Below are 26,834 nucleotides of genomic sequence, written 5' to 3'. Positions count from 1 at the left end.
AACCCCAAATATGTGTGCAAACTTAACAAATCCTTATACGGTTTAAAGCAAGCTCCTAGAGCCTGGTATGAACGTTTTGCAGGTTACCTAATCAAGTGCGGATTTTGGAGCAGCGTGTGCGATACATCTCTTTTCATTTACCATCACGGAGATCAGATGGCCTATCTTTTGCTCTATGTGGACGATATTATACTAACGGCCTCCAGTGATGATCTGCTCCGGAAAATAATCGGGTCCCTTACAACTGAATTCAAAATGACTGACTTGGGGACTTTGCATCACTTCTTGGGCATTGCTGTAACCAAACATGCTAACGGGTTATTCTTATCTCAGTCTACCTATGCAGCGGACATTCTCACTCGTGCCAACATGTCTAATTGTAAACCCGCTAGCACCCCTGTCGAGCCTGGCTCTAAACTTAGTGCCGACAGTGGTTCACCCTTTGACGATGGTTCTCTCTACAGGAGTTTAGCCGGGGCTCTTCAGTATCTCACGATCACCAGACCTGACCTCGCCTATGCCGTTCAACAGGTCTGTCTTTTTATGCATGCCCCTAGAGAACCGCATTTTCAGTTTCTCAAACGGATCCTACGCTACCTCAAGGGCACCTTAGAGCACGGGTTACTGATTTCTAAGTCATCCAGCACAGAATTGACTGCCTATTCCGATGCTGATTGGGGTGGGTGCCCCGATTCTCGACGTTCAACATCCGGCTATTGCGTTTATTTGGGATCCAACTTGATCTCTTGGTCTTCTAAACGTCAGTCCACCATTTCAAGGTCAAGTGCAGAAGCTGAATACCGCGCCGTGGCAAACACCGTTGCTGAACTCAGCTGGGTTCGCAACCTTCTACTCGAGTTACATGTCCCTGTCCGTCACGCGTCGCTCATCTACTGTGATAACATCTCGGCTGTCTACCTCTCCGATAATCCGGTTCAACATCAGCGCACCAAACATATAGAACTGGATATTCATTTCGTCCGAGAAAAGGTCCGCCTTGGCTCAGTCAAGGTCCTTCACGTCCCTGCCGATTACCAGTATGCAGATATCTTCACGAAAGGATTACCGAAGCATTTGTTCCTGCGTTTCAGATCCAGTTTATGCCTTCGGTCTTCTCCGGCTCAAACTGCGGGGGCGTGTTAACCGATAATTGTGCCATACAATTTCGGTTCTATATTTTGTAATTAATTGTATTGATTGTAATTGATCATTTCCGTATTTATCTGTTTCCTTTGTAACTATATATGTACAGTTCATGTTAATGAAATTCCCAAGGGATTACAGTTTCTTACAGAATCTTCCTATAAAACAAACAGTTATGTAGGATCAACTTATAAGTGCCTTTAGTTCACAACCTTACCCGACCACCCGAAATAAGTAGCATACTGAAGGCAAGAGGTAAACCTGATTCAACGAACCAACCACCACTCAAAGAAAAATGCAGAGATCCATGTGTAACACTACAAAACACAAACAATTGAAATACAATAAAAGCCCCAAAGCTGACACATATATGACGGAAAACCTTTATCTAAATAAACTTAAACAGGTACCTTTCAAACTAATAGTTGGCAATGTAAGTCCAAGATTAAGGTAGCGTACAACAATAAGATCATGTGTTGTACCAACTTTTTGGGTTTGTAGATATCACAAAAATCATATTTTTGGATTTACATGGATAACACGTTGTTATCGTATATCGACAGTTATGATAGTGTAGTTAAGGTTATACTTGTTCTTGTAATATGGGTATAGCTTTCTGTTCTTTTTTCTTTTAATTCAATCATTGGAGATGGACCAAAAACCAGTTTGGGACCCGACCAACTACCACAAAAAATAAAACCGAACCCGACTACAGAGAACATATTGATGATTAGCATATGGATCACATTAGGCTTTTAAATGCCCTTTAGTTTTAACTTCACCGGAAATGTACAAAACCTCAACCTACACTATGACTAAATTGCCCTTTGTAATCATAAATTGTCTACTGACATATATTATCTAGAATCAATTATGGGATTTTTGAGCTTTCAATTAAAAAATAAAGAACCATCGGTTAAACAATAAAAAACACATATGATGTTTAGGTCTTAGAAATGAGGGTTGGTGTGAGAATGGCCAAGAACAGAGCATAAACAACAATGATGATGCAAAATAAAGTATGACACCAGCAAAATTCATGAAATACAGTTTGGAAAATAAAAAACCTTAAGCATGCTAATTTTTAATGATTTAAATTTGTATATGAGAGGTATAAGAAATTACTGTTAAATGATGACTTGCCAGTTACAACATGAACCAGCAGAATCGCCATGGCTCCACGGAAAAAAAAAGCTGCAAATACCAAGATTATTTAATTAAAACATAACATGATGTCACTTATGCCGTAAGATTCACGGCCAAAACAACAATCTTGTACTACAAATACAATACAAATTGGGAACACAAATAAGTAAGGTAAAAATTATATCGAAAAAACAACCTTAAATGTAGCAACATTAAGAAGAGGGAAACAAAAACCTTAATCGTTGAAGAGATGAATGGGTGGATTAAGAGATGGCAAATTAAAGAGAAAATAACAAACGAATGGAGAACATTAACTTACCTTCTGGCGGTAACAGATTGAAGAGGGATAGCAAAACCCTGATAAAAAACTAATCCATCAAGATTGCAGATTAAAATACGAAAAAATAGTTAGTTAACAGAAAGTAAAACCCTAAACACAAATAACATAATACAAACCTTAAATAACTGAATGATGAATCGAATAAAAAGCAAATGAATCGAAGAAGACACAAATGCTTGGTGTAGGTATTTAGGGTTTGTGAAAAGTGTCTCAGAATGTTTGACTTGGTGAAGGATTGAGGATATTTATTGAACAAAAGCAACAGGATGAACAACGTTGGATTCTAGGGTTTGTAGAGAATGTTGAAGAGTAAGAAAGAAAATGGGAATCAGAAGCGATAATGTAATCTCCGAGGAACAGAAAACCAACCGATCTGGGTCCCCAAAATTCAGATAGGGTTTCAGGTATGAAGGGGTGAAGGAGAAGGTGAAGGAGAAGAACATCGTATGTAACTTCCATGACGGTGTTGGTGAGTTCGACCAGAATATGCGTCAGATACTTCACTTGCCAATTACTTTGGCAATCATCTTCCAATTGATCTTCGACACTTCCATGGAGGAGGTGTGTGAATTGGGAAGAGAGTAGATCCAGAAACCTACTTTGATAGAGAATGAAGAAAGACAAAACTGAATTTGAAATTTGAAATTTGAAATTTGAAATGAGTTTTGGTTTCATCTGCACACTCACGTGATGAGTTAAGAGCTGGGTCCCCCCAAAATTCAGGCTTTAGGTTTAATAAAAAAAAAAAAGAAAAATCTTAGAAATTGACACATAGGATTAAAAAAAGAAAGAAAATTTCTAGAAAATGACACATAGGAGAGAGATAAGGGAGGGATCTTGTGGTGTTGACACATGGGATTTTCATACTTTGATTTATTATAGTAGAGAGATAAGGAAAAAAAAGACATAGGTAAACTTTACAAATTCAAATTAAAATATCGGCACGCATTACAAGAAATTGATTTAAACTTTGATCTTTTTATCATGTTTTTTTTTTTACAAAACATATTTTCATTAATAATTTATCAGGGCAAATTACATAAGGATAGCAGGTAGACGAGCAACAAACTGTGCCGCCATCCCTTTTTGAATAGAAAACTCTAATCTACTAAAAACAAAGCCTCACCTCTAAGGGGTCGAAAAGTTGCTGTGAACCACACACTGAACTCTAGACAAGCAAGCAATCTAAAGTTGAACTTTATGTCGTTTGTATCCCACCCGCTTTTCCTGAAGATAAAACAAAAGAAAGCTAACAATCTAAAGTTGAATTTTACATATGAGTTACGTGAGATGGTTGTTAATCATAAATAATTTATTTGACTTTTTAGGCCGATCCAACCGAGGCCGGTTGAATGAATGGTGGAATTGTTATTTTTATATTTCTTTTGCTCACATCATTATGAAGGCCCACAGCCCAATCATCCTATGATGGCCACACAAGCACAGCCTTATCATTGAATTGTTTTCGTTGATTAAAATAATATATCATCAAAATTCTTAATTACCGTTCTATCCATTACATATCCAATTTCTATAGATCGATATTCCATTGTTCTACTAAGTTTCTATGGATTTACTTTTATTAATCATTATCTTTGTATCCAGCATATTATGTTTGGCTATCTTTGGTCATCTTAAACTGATAAGAAATGGACTTAATGGGTTCAATAACAGGTTGGGAGTACCAGAAGCTGCTGGATCATGGCCAATAATTGGTCACTTGCATCTTTTAGCTGGTTCCCAAGGTCCTCACAAACTCTTGGGCTCTATGGCTGACAAGTTTGGACCAATTTTCACCTTCAAACTTGGTGTTCATCGAGTTCTAGTTGTTAGCAGTTCTGAGTTGGCTAAAGAGTGTTTAACTACCAACGATAGAGTCTTCGCGAGCCGACCAAAAGCCATGGCAACCGAGCTGATTGGCTATAACTGTGCTAATTTCGCCCTTGGAGCATATGGACCATACTGGCGTCAGATTCGTAAGATAATTGTGCATGAAATGACGTCTCATCATCACCTTCAAATGATTGCACATATCCGAGTCTCTGAAGTGCAGTCATGCTTAATGGACATCTACAGAACTTGGGCAACAAAAAAAGGGTCTTCTGAGACGGTAATGGTTGACATGAAACAATGGTTTGGAAGCATAGTTATAAACATGGTTGTAAGGATGATGTTTGGCAATCATTTTTCGCCCGGTCAACAGAATCGAGATCAGTTTCAGAAGGCCATTAAGCAGTTTGGTGAACTCTTGGGTGCTTTTGTTCCGTCAGATGCCATTCCATGGTTGAGGTGGTTCGATTTTGGAGGGTATGAGAAAAAGATGAAGAAGACCGCAAAAGAGATAGATGTTGTAATTAATGGATGGTTGGAAGACCACAAAAAGAAGATGAATTCTACTTCTACACAGCATGTAGATGATAGAGGGGACCAAACAGTTTTCATGGCTGCATTGTTATCCGCTGTTAAAGAAGAGGTGAAAGAGGAAGTTTATGGCTTCAGCACTGATGAGATTGTGAAAGCTACATGCTTGGTATGATTTCTAACGCTCGCTGTTAACGGCAGATAAAAATTAATTTCTTATATTTCTGTGTTGTGCCCCTTCCCCTTTTATGCTTCTAATTTCCAATTTTAGTAAACGGGGATAGCCCTCGTCTCATAAGGCGGGATTTGCCAATGACAGGACAATAGTGACTATAAACTAGCTTGTAATCAAATTTTCTGTTTTATTTTTTTGCTTTCTTAGGCAATATATGGAGCAGCTACTGACACGACAACAGCGACTCTAATATGGGCTTTAGCTTTACTAGTCAACCACCCTGTGGTCTTAAAAAAAGCCCAACAGGAGCTTGAAAACCATGTTGGAAGAGATAGGAAAGTTGAAGAGTCAGACATGAACAACTTGGTCTATCTTCAAGCCATTATCAAAGAGACAATGCGTCTTTATCCAGCTGCACCACTATCTGTTCCTCATGAATCCACAGAAGACTGCATTGTAGGAGGTTACACTATCCCTAAAGGGACTCGCCTTTTAGTAAATATTTGGAAGATTCATCACGACCCACAAATATGGGCTGCTCCATTTGAGTTCCGACCTGAGAGGTTCTTGACCAGCGATAAAGAAATCGATGTGAAGGGTCGCCATTTCGAGTTGATTCCATTTGGAAGTGGCCGGAGAATATGCTTGGGCATGTCTTTTGCTCTTGAAGCTATGCAGTTGATACTGGCCAACATAATACATGGATTTGAGTTCCAAAATCCATCAAATGATCAAATTGACATGAAGGAAAGTCCTGGATTAATTAATCACAAAGCTACTCCACTTGAGCTACTTGTCGCACCTCGACTACTGTCACATGTATATTCATAGTCTAAAGTATCTTTATAAAAGTATTTCGAGGCTATCTGACATGAAAAAATAAGGTCACTTGGTAACAAAAATGTACGTAGATAAATTGTAGTTATTTAACCTTGAAATAGGCCAAATTACTACAGCATATATTTATTTCAAGAATTATCACGCACACTTTGTCTTAACGTTCTCTAAACCTTATATATGAATCTTTCTAAACCTTACATTACACACACATATGAACCACAAAATCTAAACATGACATGCATAATTCTGTATAATCTACCTTGAAGAAAATCAACAAAAAAAAGTTGTATGATACCGTTGTTCATACGTTATCCGTGATCAGTGATGAGCAAATGGTACCGCGTAGCAGTACCGAATTTTCAGAATTAAAAGATTTTCAATATCAATTTGGTACTAACTTTTGGCTTTTTTTTTGTACCAGGCTGGTGCCGTAAAACAAAAATTTTAAAAATGAACGCTTTCGAGTATGAATATATTTAATATCCACAAAAAATTCACATATCTACTTTGTAATTGTTATGCGCATGTTCTTTTAGTAGATACAGTTTATATATGCATGTTTCACTGCAGCATGGGTACTATCAATCTTAAAGAAGCTCTTCACGAGATGCGTGTCTAAACATATATAAACATATAAACATAATATATATATACACACACCATATACATTTACAACGTACCGGTAAAAAAAAATATACCAGGTGGTTCCCACCAATTTTCTTTTCTTTTTTTTTTTTTTTTTTTGTTCAAACAAAGAGATGGTAATTTTTTGCCATTGAAATTAGCCCTAATGGCTACTATATAGCTGTAATTTTAAGCGTTCTCTTAAGATCCTCAAATTCACTTTAAAATGATATTTAAAAAGAGGCACATAACTGAAGTTGACAACCATGAGATGATCAAAATAAACCTTGTTCACATGTCAAAAGAAAATCTTTTGGGTTAACTTAGATAAGTAGTAAACTTAACTCAGATGAATAGGATTATAAAATTTGAAAAGCATACAATAGCTTACTCAACTAACTCTTATATAGGGGTTTCTTTTTCGCATTCGTGTTTTTGCATAAACCAGCTTAAGGGCTGTTGCGATTTTCAGACATAAAACCCCCCTCAACAGGAAAATCCAATTTGGAGCTACTTTCTTTAATCTCTTCAACCCCTAGAGCTACAGAACGATATTTTTTATGTATTTTTTTAGATCAAACTGAAGGTGTAATAAAATAAAGATACATAATAACCGAACACATCACCGAGGGACCTTAAGTTCAACAAAATTGATTGCCTTACAATGATTTTAGGGATTGATCCAGCTGCTTCTTTCCGGGTAGTTATCTCTTCACTGATTGGCACAGTGAACACATTCACATTTTTCGTTGGTGTCCCTGTTTTCTTTGGCGAGAAGTTAACTACATATTAACAAAACAACTTCATGGATTAGAAAGAGGAGAAAGTTGGTAACAAATCACAGTTTATAATTCAATCAAAGAGCATATATCCACACGAAAAGAACCCAAAACAATTCAAGTATTAACCATACACCATGAAATAAAGTATAAAGTATAAATTAATTATTCTGGTTATTCTATTTACACTCACCGGAGGTAAACTTGATACTTGCAGACGTGGAGGTTACCATCGTACACATATTTCAAAAGAACTTATGTTTGTTCTTAACGTCAGTATTCTTACGAACAAACCTGATGTTATTGGTAAATGCTGAAGAAATTCTAACCTTAAATTCAATTCCCAAAGCAATTATATTAACTCCTAAATTATATCACAAATTTTACAAAACTATGAATCGATATCATCCATTTGCTCTAATCTACAATACTGTGAGAAACCCCCAACCTAATCCTCATCATATTCAGGTTGTCAATTCTTGTAAAAACAGGACATGCAGGTAAAGAGGGCTTACCTGAACTTCGTCGGAGGGTTGCATGTCGCCTAACTTCTAGCTGAGAAAATGACATTCAGGCCTGGAGCTTCTCGTCGGAGTACCAAAAGGGTCATCGGAACCCTAAACTCCACCGTCGCCGCTGCCGTGTCGAACCAAATCCCCTCTGCTGAAAACTTCCGCCTCACATTCCGGTAACCCTAGCCATCGCCGCCGTCGGTCAATGACGCTATTAGATCGATCAGCCGGAGGCCATGGCCGGCTACAATCGGCCGGAGGCCATGACCACAGCTACGGTCACTATCTTTCTCTCTCAGTTTCTCTTCTCTCTCTTGTGTTTGTATGAATTACCCAAGGCCACATGTAAATGGTGAAAAACTGCCACGCAGATACTATCTGTCTTTTAATCTGGTTAAAAAAATTGACCAAAAGAACCTTTCACTGTTCATTCAGTTTTGTTATTAATATAGAGTAATTATATAAAACGGTAAATTACACTTTTTGTACTTTATGTTTGTATCGAAATTTCATGGATGTCATTTAACTTCAATAATTAAAGTCATACATTTATTTGGAAAACTTATTACACCTTTCGTCCTTTATCACTAACCAGATTAAAATTTTAAGTTAAGTATATTGAATATGTCTTACACATAAGGGTATGCTGGTAATTTTAACCAATCTCCTTATCTAAGTTGGTTCTGGTATTGCCGACCAATTTGTAAACTCAACCAAAGAATCATCACCGCCTAACCGTATTGTTGCCCATATGGTTCATTTCCAGATCTAAACCATTTACAAGTGCCAATTACCATCATCATTCACAAGAATCATCACCGGCCACCGGTTTCGCCACCCATAAAATTCGGTGGCGTTTCATATCTGAAACTACAAGAATCATCCTAATAGGAAATTGGCAGAAGACCTTAATATCTCTAGCTTGTCCGATCAGATGTTCGCTACTCTGTCAAGACCATTCATCACTTCATCTCTTTCAATCTCATTCATGTTTTCTAGTCTCAACAACTTAATTCCAGATCCATCTTTAGCAAAGAAGATATGGGCTTTTATTGTCCGCAACATGATTTTGAGATCGGTGCTCAGATTAGATCTCAGCCGCCGAAACGGTGGTCTGATTAGGTCTGGAAAGTTAGTCAGTTCGTCACATGAGATGGGCGGCCTCCGGGAACCGACGGGGAGGCTGCCGGAAAACCATCTGGCTGCTCCCCTTTGTGTACGCATTCGTTCCAAGGAGGGGGATAGATTAAGCTTTAGGGGTTAGGGGCGCTCCACTAGTGATATAATTCCATCAATCACAACATCCAATCAAGTTCTGTCACGTCATCGAGCTTCATTCCATCACTAGTGGTGGAAATGCTCATTACTAGTGATGGTTTTTTTAATTATAAATTAACAATAAATAAATAATTTCATTTAAATAGAAATACATTTTTCTTTTATTAAACAAGCTAATATATTTTTCTAGAAAATAACAAAAAAAAATTATAAGCATTCTTGGGGTTAGGTTGTGCCTATGACAATCGTTTCCATTTCACAATCTCAACTCTGTGTTCTCCACTTTCTTCACAACCCTAAATACCTAAAACTCTCTGTTCTCCCCTTTCTTCAGAACCTTTTAGCCCCAAAATGCCCCAAAATCAAAGATGGTTCAAGCTTGAAAAACCCCAAGAAAGCAAAGCTAAAGAACAAGGTATGTATCCCACTTCTTAATTCACATCTATAATTAAACAAGCTTCTGGATTTTCAATGTGTGTTCAGTATAACGCGTTTTATTAACCACGCGTGGTCAACAACATCGGCGACGGTGTTCCACGCTCTTCAACGCGTGATGGAATATCAACAACGGGGCGCCTTGTAGGATCGGGGAATGGATCTAGAAGAGTCGATCAGAAGAGTTCTTTATCAAATCAGAGGCGGAATTCATTGATTTGATCTTCATTCAGCTTGATATGCACTTAGATGTAGTCTAACTGTCTCTTGTATTGATTTGATAGCTTTACACGGTCTGGAGACACTTCGGCAGAGCTTCGCTACCGGAATCACAAACTTACAAATGAGATGTCAAGACTCACTATTTATATAGATGCCACGTCGCACCAAACAGTCCCATACGGACTGGTCCACTTCGCACGGACTGGCCAGTTCGCACGAACTTGTCAGTTCGTCTGAGGTGTCCGGTTTCAACCTGTTTCCCGTTTTTCTCGAACTACGCGTCTTGGTTTATCTAATCTATTACACGACTCGATACAAGACGAAGTCAATAGACATATGCACCAACAAACTCCCCCTTGGATGATGACGAGTCTTCAGTGTGTCGAGTCTTCAGTCTTGATCAGTCTTTACGCCCTCTCCAAAATGTCTTTCTCTGTAAGCATCCTCAATCTTTCTCTTCTTTACGTTCTCCCAGAATCTCAATCTGGCTCTATCCTCTCTTGATCAGATCTCTTGATTCTTTAACAACATCAACAGCTTCTATCTCGAGCTTTGTTCCAAGATCTGTATCTAGCTCTTATGTCTTCAGACTCCCCTTTTTGCTAACAAACTCCCCCTTAAGTGCAACTGGGATCGCAGTCTTGAATCTTCTATCTACAGGCTTTGGATCGAAAACCTGGCTTTACAGATTTCACAGATTCAGGAACGTTTCCTGGCTCTCCATAGCAACAAGATCAGAAATCTGACTCTAATCTGCATACGAAAATCCTCAGGATTCGAAACCTAGCTCTTTCAAAGCTTTTTCCTGCACAAACTCTACCCAAAAGTAAATTTTACAATTTGTTAAAATTTAACAATTTTAGAAACCACTTGTAGATATCGTTCAAACTTATTTATGACAATTTTAATCACTGCTTAACCACTCGTATTCGTAACACTCAAAATTTGGTTTCAAATTAATGAACCATTTAATCATTTCAAAATCTTTTCTCTTTTCCAACAAACTCTCCCAACCTGCTGTTGTTCATCATGTTTAGCACTCGGAATTTTGAAATCAGCTTTTCAACATCAGTTGTCGAAAATAAGATGAAATAAAATCTGTTTGATTTTTCAAAATTTTATACTAAAACAAATTCTTTTTGTGTTTTTGTTTTAATGAAAAGCAGTAAAGAAATATTTACAAACAATATTTTTGTGAGTTTGTGTAAAAGGATCATATCAGTTTTTTGAGACAAATCACTAACACCATTGACCTTTTTAGACTTTAAGTGTCACACTGCAACCGATGGCGGAATCATCGGGGCGCGGCACTGAGCGAAACAGATTGTCTAGAAGTTTCCATAACAACTATATTTACCAAATATTTAAAGCAACACGTCCCATACCATGTCATAAATGATAATAGAATTATTACAGAAAAGATCTAGTCAAATTGTTCTGTTCCGACAACTCAGATTTTTATTACAGACAATTGTTTATTGTTAACCTAGGTCTTTCCTAGCCTCAATTTCACAGCAAAGTAAGCAAATAAGCATCCTAAGCACCTGTCACATACGTTAAAGTAAAAGTCAATACACATAGTGTAAAGGTGAGCACACAAGTTTAATAATTATAATAGAGTACGAAATCGATTACGCATAACTAGCAGGTACACAGTGAAAGATGAGGCATGTTAGTTATCGACATAAACCTATCGATGCCAATGACTGCGGGTTGACTGCCCAAGGCAGTTCGCGATACACACTCACCACTGTGAGCCATGTAACTAATTGTCCTTAACAACCCCTGAGTGAACAGGTGCTGAGTCCAAACTATAGTACTATCGTTGCTAAGGCAGTTAGACAGAATTCCATGTGTAAACATAACAAACAAGCATTCATTAAGTCACGTATAACATGCGGTAGCGGTTAGCGTTAATAGTATTGCGTTGTATGTTCGATGTGATTTAAAATAAGTAACGTATGTAACACCCAAAAGTGCATAAAGCAAAAAGGGATCGATTATACTCACAGCGATTGGTGGATTGAAGGGAGCGCTAGAGAGTAAAGTAGCCTAATCAGAACGATAGTCTAGCGAATAAGTGACGCGTAAAACGATAAAGAGTGCGTGTGGATAGGACAGCAGTTCGATCGGATGGTAATCCGATCGGACAGCTGATCGTGCGAGTGATAGTTCGCTCGGATGGTCATCCGATCGGACGACCTTTCGAGTAGATTGTTTCTTCCTTTAGGGAAAGATGTGTTTGTGTATGATGGCTTGACCTTTGAAGTTTTTGTTGTAGCATTTTGAAAACATAGAAGTATCACTACCTTTCAAGTCGGTCGATTGATCGAACGTTCGATCGGACAATCAACCCGATTGGCTGGACATTCTAGTGAGAACAAGTTCACAGCAATTGGTCACTCGAGCGGACTGTAGTTCGATCGGGTGACAACCTGCTGATATTAAACATGTTGAAAATTGTTTAAGTATTGAAGTTTAAATGTCACATGTTCGAGCGGCTAATCCGATCGGATGGTAGTCTGATCGGACAACAACTCGTTCGACGTTCAGACTTCAAATGTTGGTAAACAGTTTAAGTGTGGGGCCCAAGGTGTAGATCGATCGGGTGACAATCTGTTCGGGTGACAGTTCGATCGGACGGTAGTCCGATCGGACAGCATTCCGTCCTGGTCATTCCGTTCGTCTTACAATTGGTTATTTTGACAGTTTGTCGTTTTATCGAGATGTTTTGATAACGTGTTAAGCAACAGGAACCTCGTCAATACTTGGTACTCCTGATCGGACAGGAATCACCCAAATCCGGTCAGTTAACTGTTCGAGACGGTGTTCCATGTTTATCCAAAAATCGGTAAACCTCGTGGATAGATTCCAGATCTTGAACCAACATAACCATAAGAATGACTAGGAAGTCGGTGCAAGCTCCGATTCTATCGGTTTTGAGTGTATTGAGTGTAAAAGAGTTGAAAGAAAGTTGGAAAACCATCTTTCAATCCTCTTCACCGTGAACATGTTTAGATCCATGAAGGATCTTTGTTCATTTATGTGGAAATCGGTTAGATTCAAGTTGTTCTCGGTGGATTGAGGCCAAAACATGAAGTTCTGAAGAACACCATGATGACATCATCCTAGAACACCTCAAATATAGTGATTTCACGGTTAGAAGTTAAGATTTAAAAGATAGAAAGGTGTAGAATCAAGTGTAGATCAAAGATGTACAACATTTAGGTTGAGATCTTACCGAAATTGAGAGGAAATCGGAGAAAAGCAAGGTTGAAGCGCTGGTCGGACAGAGAGTTCCAAAAGTAGAAAGTTTGATAGTGACATGGGGTATTTATAGGGTTACCCAAAGTGGAAAGGAGTGGGTCGATCGGGTGGCAGCCTGATCGATTGGCTGGCCGATCGAGCGGCAGCTCGATCGATCAGCTGGTCGATCGGTTGGTCACCTGGTCGATCAGTCAACTGATTTGAGTGTTCGCTGCGACGAGTTTTGCTGTTTCGATTGCGATTGCGAGCGATGCGAATGCGATAGAGTTTCCTATTCAAATTACTTTTAATCCCAACTACTATATCTAACATACAATCATCTTAATTCACTTGCGTTTAGCGTTTGCGATTCGGTTACGATTCGAGTTTCGATTGCGTTTCGATTGATTACTACAACACAACATATTAAACATGCACGAGTAACACATAAAAGTCACACACACGTATAACAATCACCAAAATGCGTAATTCAAGTTGCGAGCGCGAATGCGATAAGCGATAAAGCGATCAAATATGCGATAAATATCCAATAAACCTCGATTATCAATAGATACACCACATAATACGACTAATGTTAAGCATAAATTAGACTATCTATGAGTCAAAGAAGTCAAAACAGGAATTGAGCATGGAGTGACAGATCGCAATTAGCAATCTTTTCTTCCTTTCACTGCAATCTTGACTTTGACTTTGACTTTCGAAACACGGGGTGTTACAGCCTCCCCTAGTTTAGGGAATTTCGTCCTGAAATTAGGCTGAAGCCGCAACAAACAACTGTGGATACTTCGCCTTCATGTCGCTTTCGAGTTCCCAAGTGAACTCTGTGCCTCGTTTGCCTTCCCATCGGACTTTCACAATAGGAATGCGCGAGCATCTGAGCTGCTTGGTTTGGTGGTCCATGATTTCGACAGGCTTCTCCATGAAGTGTAGTGTTTCGTTTATTTGGAGGTCATTAAGAGGTACAATTAAATCATGCTCAGCCAGGCACTTTCGGAGGTTCGAAACATCGAAAGTCGGGTGGACGTTACTCAGTTCCTCCGGTAGTTCGAGTCTGTAGGCGACTTTTCCGATCCTTTCCAGAATCTTAAAAGGTCCAACATATCGAGGCGCTAGTTTCCCATTCTTGCCGAATCTGACCACACCCTTCCAAGGTGATACCTTTAGGAGTACGTAGTCGCCAATGTCAAATTCAAGGGGCTTGCGTCGTCTATCGGCGTAACTTTTCTGACGACTCCGAGCTCTCAGCAGATTGTCTCAAATTTGGAGAACTTTGTCAGTCGTTTCTTGCAATAGCTCAGGACGGGTTAATTGTGAGTACCCGATCTCGTGCCATACAATAGGCGAGCGATATCGTCTTCCATATAAAGCCTCAAATGGTGCCATTTGAATGCTGGAATAATAACTGTTGTTATACGAGAATTCGACTAACGACAGGTAAGCGTCCCAATTACCACCGAAATCTATGACACACGAACGGAGCATGTCTTCAAGGGTACGAATCGTTCTCTCAGTCTGACCGTCGGTTTGAGGATGGAATGCGGTACTCAGATTAAGCGTAGTACCAAGAGCTGCTTGAAACGTTTCCCACAGTCGCGAGTTAAACCGAGTATCACGGTCAGAGATAATGTCGCGAGGCGTCCCATGATTACAAATGATCTCATCGGTGTAGATTCGGGCTAATCGTTCTACCTTGTAGTCTTCTCGTATTGGTAGAAAATGAGCAGATTTGGTCAAACGATCAACGACAACCCAGATGCTGTCGTGACCTGATGGCGTACGCGGAAGTTTGGTTATGAAGTTCATAGCTATATTCTCCCACTTCTATACAGGGATCGGGGGTTGTTCGAGTAAGCCAGAGGGTCTCTGGTGTTCGGCCTTAACCTTTGAGCAGGTCAGGCACTTTCCAACGTAGAGGGCGATATCCCTTTTCATGCCCGGCCACCAGTACTTATAGCGAAGGTCCTGGTACATTTTATCGGCACCGGGATGAATGGAATATCGGGATTTGTGAGCTTCGTCCATTAAAATCTGTCGCAAATCGTTCCACTTAGTGATCCAGATTCAGTCAGATAGTGGAATATACCATTTGACTTATTAACAAGCTGGGCTCCATCATGGTGAATTCTTTCCTTCTTCAAAGTGCGTTCGGTAAAACACGCATGCTGGGCGTCGTGAATAAGGGTTTCGAGATGATGCTGGGCTGGGACGTTGGGAATACTGTGTAGATAGCTTCATCGGCTTAGAGCGTCGGTAACGACATTTGCTTTGCCTGGATGGTAACGAATATCACAGTCGTAATCGTTGAGAAGTTCTACCCATCGGCGTTGACGTATATTAAGTTCCTTCTGATCAAAGATATGTTGTAGGCTCCTATGATCGGTGAAGATCGTGCACTTGGTATATAAAGGTAGTGTCGCCAAATCTTTAATGCAAAAACAACTGCGCCTAGCTCGAAGTCATGGGTTGTATAGTTCTTCTCGTGGATCTTGAGCTGACGAGATACGTAAGCGATAACCTTTTCTCGTTGCATAAGAACACAACCAAGACCAAGGTTCGAGGCATCACAATAGACAATAAAGTCATCGTTTCCGTCGGGCAAGGTGAGGACAAGAGCGTTGCAAAGCATATGCTTGAGGGTTTGGAAAGCAGACTCTTGTTCGGTTCCCCAAACAAAAGGCTTATCTTTATGGGTGAGTGCGGTAAGCGGCACAACGATTTTAGAGAATCCTTCGATAAATCGACGATAATAGCCCGCTAGTCCGAGAAAAGAACGAACTTCAGACGGGTTCTTCGGTGTAACCCAACTTTTAACTGCTTCAATCTTCACGGGATCGACATGAATACCTTGACTATTGACAATGTGACCGAGGAATTGAACCTCCTCCAGCCAAAATTCGCACTTGGAGAACTTGGCATAGAGTTGATTCCCTTGGAGTAGCTCGAGAACCAAACATAGATGTTGCGCGTGTTCGGCTTTCGACTTGGAATAGATCAGGATATCATTGATAAACACGTTAACGAAGCGGTCAAGAAATAGTTTACACACCCGATTCATCAGATCCATGAAAACCGCGGGTGCGTTAGTTAAACCAAAAGGCATAACAACGAACTCATAGTGCCCATATCGAGTGCGAAAAGTTGTTTTGCGTATATCCTCCTCTTGAATGCGTAGCTGGTGATAGCCTGAGCGTAGATCGATCTTGGAGAAACATGTAGCACCTTGTAGCTGATCAAACAAATCATCAATTCGAGGCAGGGATAACGATTCTTGATTGTCAACTTATTCAATTCCCGATAGTCGATGCACATCCTGAATGACCCATCCTTCTTTTTGACGAAAAGGACTGGTGCGCCACATGGAGAGGTGCTCGGGCGAATGAAGCCTTTATCAAGTAATTCCTGGAGTTGACTCGAGAGTTCACGCATTTCAGACGGAGCGATTCGGTAGGGAGCTATAGCAGTAGGGTTGGCTCCAGGAACGAGGTTAATACGAAAGTCGATATCACGACTTGGCGGAAGGCCAGGCAATTCGTCGGGAAACACGTTAGGAAATTCACGAACCACAGGAACATCCTTCACCTCTGTCTTTCCTTTCTTTACCTCCTCCGCTACTACAATATTAGCCATGAAAGCTCTGTATTCCTTGCGGAGATACTTGCTAGCTTGGACACACGACATAAGCTGGAGGCCTTTCGAAGGAGTTTCACCATAAACACACAAAATATCACCGTTAGCGAGCGCGAATCGAATCATCTTATCAAAGCACACAACTTCAGCATGGTTTTCACGAAGAACGTCCATGCCTACTATGATGTCAAAACTTCCGAGCTGCATCGGAATGAGATCAATCGGAAAGATGTGATTGTTGAGTTCAAGAGTACAATCACGAAGAATAGAATTAACAGCGACAGTTCTTCCGGTGGCGACTTCGACATCGAACGTCGAGGATCGATGGGAGCGCTTACGATTAAGGAGCTTCTCGAATTCAAACGACACAAAACAGTTATCGGCTCCAGTATCAAACAAACACAAAGCATAAATACCATTCACGAGAAACGTACCATTAACCACGTTGTTGTCGGCTTGTGCTTGGCGTGCGTTGATGTTGAATGTTCTGGCGCGGGCGGCTTGTTGATGTTGCTGTTGAGGCTGTTGCTGCTACTGAGGCTGCTGCTGCTAGGGCTCTTGTTTCACAACCCTGTTCGGGCACATGTTCGCAAAGTGGTTGGGATAACCACATGCGAAGCAGACTCTGGCGTTGACCGCGGGTGCCTGAGCCGCTTGCTAGCCTTGAGAGGCTGGGAGCAGAGCTTGATGAGTAGTGGCTTGAGATGGTGCTTGGCGGGGACCAGTACGGCAGTTTGCGGTGAAGTGGCCGTACATATTGCAGTGAGGCAAAAACGGCAAGCTAGACCCACTGGGTGATGATAGGTGCATGTTGGGCAGGCAGGTTAAGGGCCTGTGTATGCACGCTTCGCAGGCGGTGCATAGGTGATTGGAGCTGGAGCTGATCGGTGTTGTTGTTGTTGTTGCTGGTACCGCTTGGAGTGGAGCAGCGGTAGTGACAGCACAGTTCCTGTTGCTGGAGCTGCTGTTGTTATTCTTCCTCTTGCGACGAGAGGACTTTGACGACTGCGATGCGGTGGCGGTGGTGTCGGCAGCTGGTGCGGCGGTAGCTTGGTGCAGGTTCTTTGAAGCTTTGTCCCAAAAACCAACTTTCACTCGCTTGTTGTTGATTTCAGTGGCAAGCAAGTAAGTTTCTTCGATTATAGCTGGCTTGGAAGCATGCACAAAATCTGCAACAAAATCTGGCAGAGCGCGGATGTATTTCTTGATCGTCATGTCGGCGGTCTTCACTTGATCGGGACAGATAATGCTGAGCTGCTTGAAGCGAGCAGTGAGGGCAACATTGTCACCATCTTTCTGCTTGATGTGCCAGAATTCATCCTCCAGCTTTTGGCGCTCATGGGGAGGGCAAAACTCATCAAGCATAACGTTCTTCAACTCGTCCCATGACAGACCATAGGCTGCATCATTTCCGCGTTTGTTCCTCTCGGCAGTCTAAGAATCTAGAGCGCGGGGACTGGAAAACGCCGGTAGCATTCAGAGTGCGGAGATTGTTAGGACATCCACTCTGACGCAAAGTGTCTTCGATCAAGTCAAACCATTGAAACAAAGCCGTAGGGCCTTCTTCTCTAGTGAACTCTTTCGGTCCGCATTCCTTGAACTGCTTGAAGCTGAAAGAAGCTTTGGGTGTTTCAGTTTTGGATTCCCCAGACGATTCGCTCATGTTCTCGTATACTTCACTGACGACTTGGGGTACGGCCTTTGCCATTTGCTTAGTAATCATGGCAGCGAGGCGTTTGTCTGCTTGCTTTCGGCGAGCATCTCGGGTAGCGCGAGATCCAGATGACGACATTGTCTGCAATAGACATCGCCACAGGACTCAACTCAACAAAATCGAATCTCGCCTCACAAGCCTAATACTACTAAAGCTAAGGACCACGTATAATTACTTAACCACATAGTCACATAGGCCCATAATCACAGTTTCACATAAGCACGGAAGCACATAAGCACGTAGGTCACAAAAGCATAGAAACACGGAAGCATGTAATCACATGAGGCAGTCAGAATACAGAAACCTATTATTCCAAGTTCGCGAGCGTTCGAGGATAGCGATCGCATATGATATAGCGAGTAGTATAGTATAAACGTATAACCTAGCATATGGTCGTCCATAATTAGCGATTTGTCAGCATTTTGAGATTGAGATGCAGTGCGAGTCGTGTGTGTTGAATAAAGCGAACACGAAGAGTGAATAAATCACCAAAAATCAAAAACACATAAACAGATACGTCATATTAAAACACATAAACCTACATAAAATCAACAAATCTCAGAATCGAATCATATAGAAATCGAGAAATAGATTGTCTGCGGCTAGTTAGATTTTGACTAACCAAAGTGATTCGACTATTCACAAGTACTTTAGTTTACACTTTGGCCTTCGGGACTGTGCTCTCGCCTCGAGTCTGGGCGAATGGCACGCAACCTTCCAGTTTCAGTGCGACTTCAGGTCGTTGGAGTCCGTCGAGACTTTGGCGAGAGTTTTGTAAAACAAAACAGAGGTCAGAACAAGTCGTCAAGATTCAGGTTTCACCCCTAACTTAACAACTTTGCTCCTGTTTTTTTTTGATAAAAACAGAGACGAAAACCTGCGTTAAAGTATGGATTTCACTCCTGATTCAACGCAAATTCTCGTGTTTTATAGATAAATACAGATCAAATAAGCAATTTAATCGAGAGTTTGCGGTTTTCACACCTAATCTCGATCAAATTACTCGTTTATTTTCGAATAATCGTGCTGTGATAGTGTAGCGTGCGCGAGAATAGCGAGAATAGTAAGCAAATAGGCTCGTACAGAACCCCTAAAGGTACGCACAAGTCGGTCTGTGGGCACCTAACTATAGACTAGGTCATTTCTAAGACATCAACCCGGAGTAGGTCGAGTCTTGCCTAATTCCCTATAGTTATGGCTCTGATACCAATCTGTCACACCCCAACCGATGGCGGAATCATCGGGGCGCGGCACTAAGTGAAACAGATTGTCCAGAAGTTTCCATAACAACTATATTTAACAAATATTTAAAGCAACACGTCCCATACCATGTCATAAATGATAATACAATTATTACAGAAAAGATCTAGTCAAATTGTTCTGTTCCGACAACTCAGATTTTTATTACAGACAATTGTTTCTTGTTGACCTAGGTCTTTCCTAGCCTCGATTTCACATTAAAGTAAGCAAATAAGCATCCTAAGCACCTGTCACATACGTTAAAGTAAAAGTCAATACACATAGTGTAAAGGTGAGCATACAAGTTTAATAATTACTATAGAATTCGAAATCGATTAAGCATAACCAGCACGTACACAGTGAAAGATGAGGCATGTTAGTTATCGACATGAACCTATCGATACCAATGACTGCGGGTTGACTGCCCAAGGCAGTTCACGATACACACACACCACTGTGAGCCATATAACTAATTGTCCTTAACAACCCCTGAGTGAACAGGTGCTGAGTCCAAACTATAGTACTATCGTTGCTAAGGCAGGTAGACAACATTCCATGTGTAAACATAACAAACAAGCATTCATTAAGTTACGTATAACATGCGGTAGCGGTTAGCGTTAAAAGAATTGCGTAGTGTGTTCGATGTGATTTAAAATAAGTAACATATGTAACACCCAAAAGTGCATAAAGCAAAAAGGGATCGAGTATACTCACAGAGATTAGCGGATTGAAGGGAGCGCTAGAGAGTAAAGTAGCCTGATCAGAACGATAACATAGCGAATAAGCGACGCGTAAAACGATAAAGAGTGCGTGTGGATAGGACAGCAGTTCTATCGGATGGTAGTCCGATCGGACAGCTGATCGTGCGAGTGATAGTCCGCTCGGATGGTCATCCGATCGGACGACCTTTCGAGTGGATTGTTTCTTCCTTTAGGGAAAGATGTGTTTGTGTATGATGGCTTGACCTTTGAAGTTTTTGTTGTAGCATTTTGAAAACAAAGAAGTATCACTACCTTTCAAGTCGGTCGATTGATCGAACGTTCGATCGGACAATCAACCCGATTGGTTGGACATTCTAGTGAGAACAAGTTCACAGCAATTGGTCACTCGATCGGACTGTAGTTCGATCGGGTGACAACCTGCTGATATTGAACATGTTGAAAATTGTTTAAGTATTGAAGTTTAAATGTCACATGTTCGAGCGGCTAATCCGATCGGATGGTTGTCCGATCGGACAACAACTCGTTCGACGTTCAGACTTCAAATGTTGGTAAACAGTTTAAGTGTGGGGACCAACGTGTAGATCAATCGGGTGACAATCCGTTTTTCGTCCTGGTCATTCCGTTCGTCTTACACTTGGTTATTTTGATAGTTTGTCGTTTTATCGAGATGTTTTGATAACGTGTTAAGCAACAGGAACCTCGCCAATACTTGGTACTCCTGATCGGACAGGAATCACCCAAATCCGGTCAGTTAACTATTCGAGACGGTGTTCCATGTTTAACCCGAAATCGGTAAACCTAGTGGATAGATTCCAGATCTTGAACCAACATAACCACAAGAATGAGTAGGAAGTCGGTGCAAGCTCCGATTCTTTCGGTTTTGAGTGTATTGAGTGTAAAAGAGTTGAAAGAAAGTTGGAAAACCATCTTTCAATCCTCTTCACCGTGAATATGTTTAGATCCATGAAGGATCTTTGTTCATTTATGTGGAAATCGGTTAGATTCAAGTTGTTCTCGGTGGATTAAGGCCAAAACATGAAGTTCTCAAGAACACCATGATGACATCATCCTAGAACACCTCAAATCTAGTGATTTCACGGTTAGATGTTAAGATTTAAAAGATAGAAAGGTGTAGAATCAAGTGTAGATCAAAGATGTACAAGATTTAGGTTAAGATCTTACCGAAATTGAGAGGAAATCGGAGAAAAGCAAGGTTGAAGCGCTGGTCGGACAGAGAGTTCCAAAAGTAGAAAGTTTAATAGTGACATGGGGTATTTATAGGGTTACCCAAAGTGGAATGGAGTGGGTCGATCGGGTGGCAGCCTGATCGATTGGCTGGCCGATCGAGTGGCAGCTCGATCGATCAGCTGGTCGATCGGTTGGTCACCTGGTCGATCAGTCAACTGATTTGAGTGTTCGGTGCGACGAGTTTTGCTATTTCAATTGCGATTGCGAGCGATGCGAACGCGATAAAGTTTCCTATTCAAATTACTTTTAATCCCAACTACTATATCTAACATACAATCATCTTAATTCACTTACGTTTAGCGTTTGCGATTCGGTTGCGATTGCGTTTCGATTGATTACTACAAAACAACATATTAAACATGCACGAGTAACACATAAAAGGCACACACACGTATAACAATCACCAAAATGCGTAATTCGAGTTGCGAGCGCGATTGCGATAAGCAATGAAGCGATCAAATATGCGATAAATATCGAATAAACCTCGATTATCAATAGATACACCACATAATACGACTAATGTTAAGCATAAATTAGACTATCTATGAGTCAAAGAAGTCAAAACAGGAATTGAGCAAGGAGTGACAGATCGCAATTAGCAATCTTTTTTTCCTTAGGCTGCAATCTTGAATTTGACTTTGACTTTCGAAACACGGGGTGTTACATTAAGTTTTAAACAAATTCACTTCTGAAGTATTGTTGTCCACTTAAACCTCCACACAAGTTTCAATTAATTCGAGATACGAATTAGTGTTTTAATGACTTAACCCGTGTCCCACCTCAGAATATACTCCTGTATCAAAATTTCCTAGATTCAATCTTACAAGTGAGTATACCAATTTGATATCTGTATTCTGGGTTAGTGCGAGACCTTGAGAGCTCAGGTATGAACTTATGTTCAGTCAAAGAGATGAAGGCTCGACTTTTAGGTGTGTTTCCTTTAGGAAATCTTTTCTTCAACTGCAATTGATTCATATCTTTCGATATTTTTCAATTATTTATGCAGAGGGTAAGCTTTTTAAAGCGCGTAGAGTATTATACGAAGTCTAGGCCATTGCTTCAGCAATATCAGAAGACTATGTATAATACCCCAGATATCAAATAGCATAAAGACCTAGTATCTCAGAATCAGGCAATCTCTCAAACAAGATTTCGGGGGTTACCCATATATCCGAGAGATGTTCCCCACGAGATAAGTAAGTTTTGATATTTAGGTTTATATCTCAAATTCAATCTACTATTCGTGCGAAGTCTACTGGCGCATCATCAGTGAGACTTGTTTAAAAAACATTTTTCTTTACATTTCTTTAGCATGTTGTGATAGTCCACTGATGTACTATCATTTCCTCTTTTTCACAACAAACTCGCACTAGTTTTTTAATGTTTTTGGCATTTGGATTTTATCATGTTTTTGGATTTTTCAAATTTTCAAAATTTTTAATTTTTTACTCCCCCTAAAATAAAAAATATGTTTCAATTTTTGATTTTCCGGGAAAATTTGAAAATAAACTGTACAAACTAAAATGACAAACTGATGTGAATTGCTTCAATTTGCCATCCACTTGGCATAAACAATCAGAACTCCCCCTGACAACAAACTATTTTTCCATTATGATTTCAAAACACTTAAGTTTGTTTTAATCAAAATGGTTTTTCTGGAAAATTAGTTTTGTTGATTTCACACATCATGGGGTTTCATCACATTGTTTTCTTTTTCAACCACTTGAATGAAAGTTAAATCAAGGTCAAGTTAATGACCTTGATTAACCACTTGTAAAAACAATCACTTTTCCTTTTCTTTTAACCACTTTGTAAAAATTTAACACTTGTAGGTTTTTCACAAACACATTTTTCAAGAAAAATATGACACTTGTAAGTTCTTATCAACATGTAAGTCTTTCACAGTTGTAAAAAATACCACTTGTAAGACGAAATATCATTAATCAACCACCAAAAACTTCACCACAACAGACATTTTTCAAGAAAGATGCCAATTCTTACTCTCCAATTACCAACCTGGGAGTTCCGGCAAGTCAGGATTTTTCAGTTAAAGAGATTCACCCAAGCCTGACGGTCCTTGGGTGATTCCGAGTCATCATCTGATTCTGAATCATCATCACTCGGTTTCTTTCCTTTCTTATTTTTCTCATAAAATTCCTTTACCCCTTTGACCTTCCCGTCAACCATTTTTCCAAAAATATTTTGAACTTTAGGGTTAAAGGCTTTTTCAACATCAAATTCTTTCTTTTCAGAAAAAAAATTGATTTGAAATTTCAACTTTTCCAACTTTTTGTTTTAAATTTTCAGGCCGCAATGGTGGAAAGTTTGCATCATCCATTGTCGGAACTGAATTATCACTTTTTAGCTCAACTTGTGGCTCCTCTGACTTTGACGAATCAGATTCATTGCCAGAAAGTGTCTCGGATTTCTTAACAACCCATTCATGGTTGTTCAGATTCACTCTTCTTTTGTAGAAACTTTTTTAACACTCACCAATCTCAAATTTTGAATTTTTGAACACTTTAAATTGTTCGGTTGGTGGTTCATTATCAACCATCTTTTCTTTTAAGTTTTCAGAGACTCCCTGTTTTGTGTTGGTTGCCTTTGGACAGTTACAGGAGATGTGACCAACTTTTTTGCATTGATAACAAGTTCTCATTCCCTTCCTCTGAGAAACATCATTCTTCATTTCTTCTTGCTTCTTAGCAAATTCTTTGTTCGATTGCTTCTAGAATGAGCTCTTTTCTCTTCATCAGAACTTGTCCCTGAAACATATTTAGTTTTTGGTTTATAAATTTTCTCATTTTATAATTTTCTGGTGGAATAAAACCTAATCCTTTCTTTTTGAAATTACTGTTATGGTTTGGTTTCTTTTGATAACCAGAACCAGAACTATAACCCTTTTTCTTATTTAACCTTTGTTGAACTCTTGAAGTGTACTTTTTAGGTTTTTCAGTAAGATTTAGATCTTTTATTTCAGAAATATTAATTTCTGTTAATTTGAAAACCTTGTTAATCATTTCAGTTTTAGCACCTCTTATTGGAAATTCTTCATCAGAATATAATTTGTCAGAATCATTCAAAGTATAAGCTACTTTAAATGTTTCGTCATTCAAATTATTTTGTGACATCAGAAAATCTTTATTGTAAACCCTTTTGACTTTTTCGACTGTTGGACTTGAAGTGTCAGACTTCGACTTTGACTTTGACTCCTCGGTTTCATCTTTATCTAACACCTGATCGACCACTTTCTTTATTAACTCAGACTCATGTTCAGTGTCAGACGATGTGAATGTGATGTCAATGTTATCTGGCAATCCATCTGAAGGTTCAGATTCCCACTTTAAATTGGTTGCCTTTTTGACTCTTTCTGAATTAGGATTTCGTGGAGAATATCCTTCTTCAAGCGGAGGTGGACACCGTGTATAATCGGTACTATGTTTCTTACCGGTATTTTTTACTTCAGGTTTCTTCTCTTCAAACGCTTCCATGCCTTCTACTGTAGGATAAATCCTGTCAATCACATAAGAAGAACATGAATAACTTTTCAATAACCTGTTTACCCCTCTTAGTTTCTATCCTCTGAGTTTCCAATTTTTGTTCAAGTTCAGCACATTTCTCAATGTACTGATTGATGATTTTCTGCTTTGTCATGAACGCTCCATTGAGTGTCTTCATAGCTATCGCTTGTTCATTGCTTGACTTGTTATATTGATTCATAGCTTTGTTTAACACATCATAAGATTCTTTCAGTCTGTTCATGTTATGAATCAATTTGTTGTTGTGCCTTTTCACAGTATCACAATTTTCACACTTCTCAGGCATCTTTTCAGTATCAGCTTCCTTCTCAACCTTGATAGTTGGATTTTCTTTAACCTGCTTCTTTATCACTCGAACATTTTCATCATCACTGTCATCTTTTTCTTTAACAGTTGCTGCCTTGTGATTCTTCTTTTTCGCAACTTACCTTTCTTTGATCTCTTCCATTTTACCTGCAAAATACAAATTATACCTATCAGGTGAAAATTCTTTTTTACAAAATTCAAGTTTTCGAATTTCTTCACTGTTATCATCACTCTCTTCATCTGATGAGTGATCAAAGATAGGTGCTTTTTCTGAAGCCTTTTCTGTTGAAACTGATTCTTCTTCTATCTTTTTAGGACTGTATTGCTGAGATTCATAATAAGCATACGCCATTTCTTCTTCAGCAGTTGAATCTTCAAAAATTTGAACAACAAAAGCTTTAGAATTTGAAGGTCTGTTAGGATCATAATCATCCCAATTAAAACCTTCTGGAATCCTTTCATCATCTTGATCTATCAGACCATAACAAGCTCTCTTTGATGGTTCTTCGATCAGCTCCTTCCTAGCATGTGCAGTTTGTGACGATTGTTGTTGATGCGGAGCAACTTGATGATAAATTGCCTTTCGATGATAATTACTGTTGCCGAATGGATTTTGAGCTCCACTTGCTTCGTGATTTGTGCATTCTCGCTTAAAGTGCCCCTTTTCCCTGCAACGAAAACAAGTAACTTTAGATTTATCAAAACCTAAAGGTGAAGTTCCAGCATCACGGAAATCATCTCTTCCAGTGATCTGTTTAAACTTCTCAACTCTTCTCAACACACTAGCCATACACCATTTTATATCCATGAGTTCCATCTCTTCAGCATCAATCTGATCGTAATTCTCTTTTGTTAACATAGGATTTCCGATTCTTCCCGCAACCAAACTTTCATAGGATTCTAATACGGTCACCAATAAAGACATATGACCTTTAGCAAACTCTTCCGAGAAATTTTGGCCATTCTCAAGATTTAATGCAATGTTGCATTGTAGTACTTGGCCATTCTTGGTTGCAGAAAAATTTGGATCAAATGATGGGTATGAAGAGAATCTATTATTGGTGTTTGATCCTTGAGATGACCCTCTAGAAGAATTGTTTGTGTTAAATGCAGTTTCGATCTTTGGTGCAATGTTGGTCTTATCAACCGTACTTCCTTTGTAGTACAAACCAATGTCCTGATCACCATTATAATTCTTCATTTTCTCCATCTTCCGTTGTTCCATCTCTTGAACTTCGAGTTTTTCAATAAACTTGCTCAGTGATAGATTCGCAAATTCACCATTATTCTTCAAAACCATAAGATACGTGCCCCAAA

General features: G+C 39.6%; 1 protein-coding gene and 2 long non-coding RNA genes across 3 annotated transcripts; 1 reads left to right on the top strand and 2 right to left on the bottom strand.

The window, feature by feature from the left end:
• Positions 1-1,278: 1,278 nt before the first annotated feature.
• On the bottom strand, positions 1,279-3,228 carry LOC118492556. Its single transcript, XR_004894475.1, has 4 exons — positions 2,746-3,228; positions 2,609-2,646; positions 2,269-2,337; positions 1,279-1,460 (listed from the first exon to the last, which is right to left on the bottom strand). It is a non-coding gene; the product is annotated as an uncharacterized LOC118492556 (long non-coding RNA).
• An 885-nt stretch (positions 3,229-4,113) lies between these two features.
• Positions 4,114-6,134, top strand: LOC110941913 (cytochrome P450 CYP82D47). Its single transcript, XM_022183604.2, has 2 exons — positions 4,114-5,159; positions 5,373-6,134. Exons 1-2 carry the CDS (start codon positions 4,197-4,199, stop codon positions 5,994-5,996), a joined length of 1,587 nt encoding a protein of 528 aa, XP_022039296.1. The 5' UTR covers positions 4,114-4,196; the 3' UTR covers positions 5,997-6,134.
• Positions 6,135-7,046: 912 nt separating this feature from the next.
• LOC110867540 lies at positions 7,047-8,129 on the bottom strand. The gene is made up of 2 exons (XR_004894474.1): positions 7,924-8,129; positions 7,047-7,411 (listed from the first exon to the last, which is right to left on the bottom strand). It is a non-coding gene; the product is annotated as an uncharacterized LOC110867540 (long non-coding RNA).
• Positions 8,130-26,834: the final 18,705 nt, after the last annotated feature.

The sequence above is a fragment of the Helianthus annuus genome, chromosome 5, assembly GCF_002127325.2.
Source record: "Helianthus annuus cultivar XRQ/B chromosome 5, HanXRQr2.0-SUNRISE, whole genome shotgun sequence".
Classification (NCBI taxonomy): Eukaryota; Viridiplantae; Streptophyta; class Magnoliopsida; order Asterales; family Asteraceae; genus Helianthus; species Helianthus annuus.
This window is presented reverse-complemented; position numbering and strand designations above follow the sequence as displayed.